Raw genomic sequence first — 2,285 nt, forward strand, 5'->3', positions numbered from 1 at the left:
CTGCGCTGCTTGCAAGTGCATCCAGGTCAGCGTCTGCCATGTCGTGTTTCATGTTTTGCACCTCGCTGTTTTGCAACAGATGTGACAATCCACAGAGACACGTGGCCTCAGTGGCTCGAGTCAACTTGGACAGGTGCTGGGATGGCACAAACTGTGTCTTTCCCATGCACATAATAATTGCGCATCATCGCGCTGCAATGTCTCATGGCAGCCCCGGAACCATGAGGGTTTTCCAAGGCAAGAGACAACCAGAGGTGGATGGACATTGCCTTTCTCTGCACAGCAGTCTGAGTCTTCCCTGGGTGTCTCCCACCCTAGTACTAACTGTGGCCGATCCTGCTTAGCTTCCGAGCACTGATGCTCCCTCTAAGCTGTGGAGTCTTGTGAGCAAAAATTCTACTTTAAGAGCTACCGGCATTAAAGTGGTGAGCCAGAGATTTGGCTACTGCATAAATTAGTTTGCTCCGGAGCCATCCCTTCCTGAGCTAGGACAAAAATGCGTGAGCCGGAGGTTAAAAAAACTGTGAGCTGGCTCACACTAACTCAGCTTAGAGGGAACACTGCTGATGAGAGCAGGCGAGTCTGGGCTATTAGGCTGCTGTTTCCACACAAATGTTCATACCGAAATCACGCACGCTCACGGAGGTCTGCTGGTCCGGATCAACGACTTGTGCCTCTCCTTGGGCCTCGCTCTGGCATGTCAGGTTACCCCTGCTATTGTAAAGGGTTGGCCTCTGCTCCAAATATCATCACAGCTTCTTGTAACTTAATATCGACAGAGCATCACCGGGGTGGGGGGGTGGGGAGCTACTACAGGCCTGTATTGGATAGTGTCAGTTGAGTAGCCCTAACACTACTCTTTAATATTCTGCAAAGCAACTGAGACTGCAGCGGTAATAACCGCTGCCGCCCACGCACAACACCCAAGCCGCTCACGGTCTGCAGGACATCGCGCTCAGACCAGGCACTAAACGAGCGGGTGTGGTGTCGCTATGGCCACATCCCTGTCTCTTGTTTTGTAGAACCTTCCAACCTGGCCAAGGTTCCTTTGATCTCCCACCTGGTACACGACAGGCAAGAGCACAGCACCTCTAAAGGAGAGTAGGTGACTATTGGGGAGGTGGGGACTCTTCAGCCCAAAGCTGGTCGCGTGTCTCCAGCTCGATCCACTGCAGAGAACTGGCTTCCTTCACGGTATGGACCATCTCCTTTGCTCCTCTCCCATTTATATCTGGGCAGTTGCTTACTACAAAGGATAGAGTTTCCAAGGTGATGTTTCCTGTGCTTTGACTGGTAGACATGGAAGGGACTACGCCACTTTGGCTAGGTTTTCAAAAAGGAGCTGCATAACCAGCCTAATGTTAAATGCAGCAAACATCTTATGCTGCCATTTCAATGGCTTCCTAGCACAGGAATAGCAGCCCGTCTCCCTTAACTGGCATCTACAGTCTGGCATAAATCTCAAGTGTTTAGCAGCAGCTAGGAAAAATAATTCCACATGCGGTTTAAACTTCGTTTCAAAGGTGACCCTGAATTCTCCCCCCATCCCAAGATCTGTCCTGTTCCTACTTTGTGTTTCTGTTTTTTTTAAATACATATACCTACTTGAAAATACAAGAGACATCTAGCCAAAACCTAAGAATAATGCTTCAGTTTTAACAGCCTCTTCATCTCTGCTCGGAAGTCAGGAGCAGATGAATGCTAAAAACTGCTTCTCATCAAAGTTCTTTGTTCATTTAGAAGAGCTGGATCATCGATTCCCTTGATTTTCCAACTCCGACCCATTTCACTGTGGAGGAGAGACATAAATAATTATTAGCACAATTTACTTGGAAGTAAACACCAACATATTTTAGGCCGTAATCTTAAACGTGTTAGTACTGACTCCAGATCCCCCGCAGACTGAGAGCCGGCGGATTTAGAATTGCGGTTCAATAAAATGAAAAGGAAGGATACTTAAACTTTGCCAGAAATGGGTAACAAAACTCAAATGTGGTCTATAAAACTCTATCAACTAACAATTTATTCTAATGTTTTAGCTCCATGCAATTACAGAGAGCGTTTTTATAAAAAGCCAAACTAATGAAGCAATAAATGTAGAAAAGCTACAACGTAAAAGCCTATAGGCAAGGCATGCTTATGTCCTTCTTAGACATAAGAATCTTCCGCAATGGCATCATTCGGCCCAGCAAATCCCCTGAGGCTGCAGATACATCAGCAAATCAACAACTCTGTTGTAGCACTGATTTCTCTTCCTCCATCTCCATAAGAACATAAGAAGAGCC

General features: G+C 46.8%; 1 protein-coding gene across 1 annotated transcript in view; it reads right to left on the reverse strand.

Annotated features, from left to right (window-relative positions):
- Positions 1-502: 502 nt before the first annotated feature.
- The window catches only part of ADSSL1 (adenylosuccinate synthase like 1), a 52,958-nt gene continuing 51,175 nt past the window's right edge, over positions 503-2,285 (reverse strand). The window contains 1 exon segment of the mRNA XM_015408585.1: positions 503-1,789. Coding sequence (XP_015264071.1) covers positions 1,737-1,789 — 53 coding nt within the window. The 3' untranslated portion in view covers positions 503-1,736.

This window comes from Gekko japonicus, unplaced genomic scaffold (genome assembly GCF_001447785.1).
Source record: "Gekko japonicus isolate JY-2015 unplaced genomic scaffold, Gekko_japonicus_V1.1 scaffold1419, whole genome shotgun sequence".
Taxonomy (NCBI): domain Eukaryota; kingdom Metazoa; phylum Chordata; class Lepidosauria; order Squamata; family Gekkonidae; genus Gekko; species Gekko japonicus.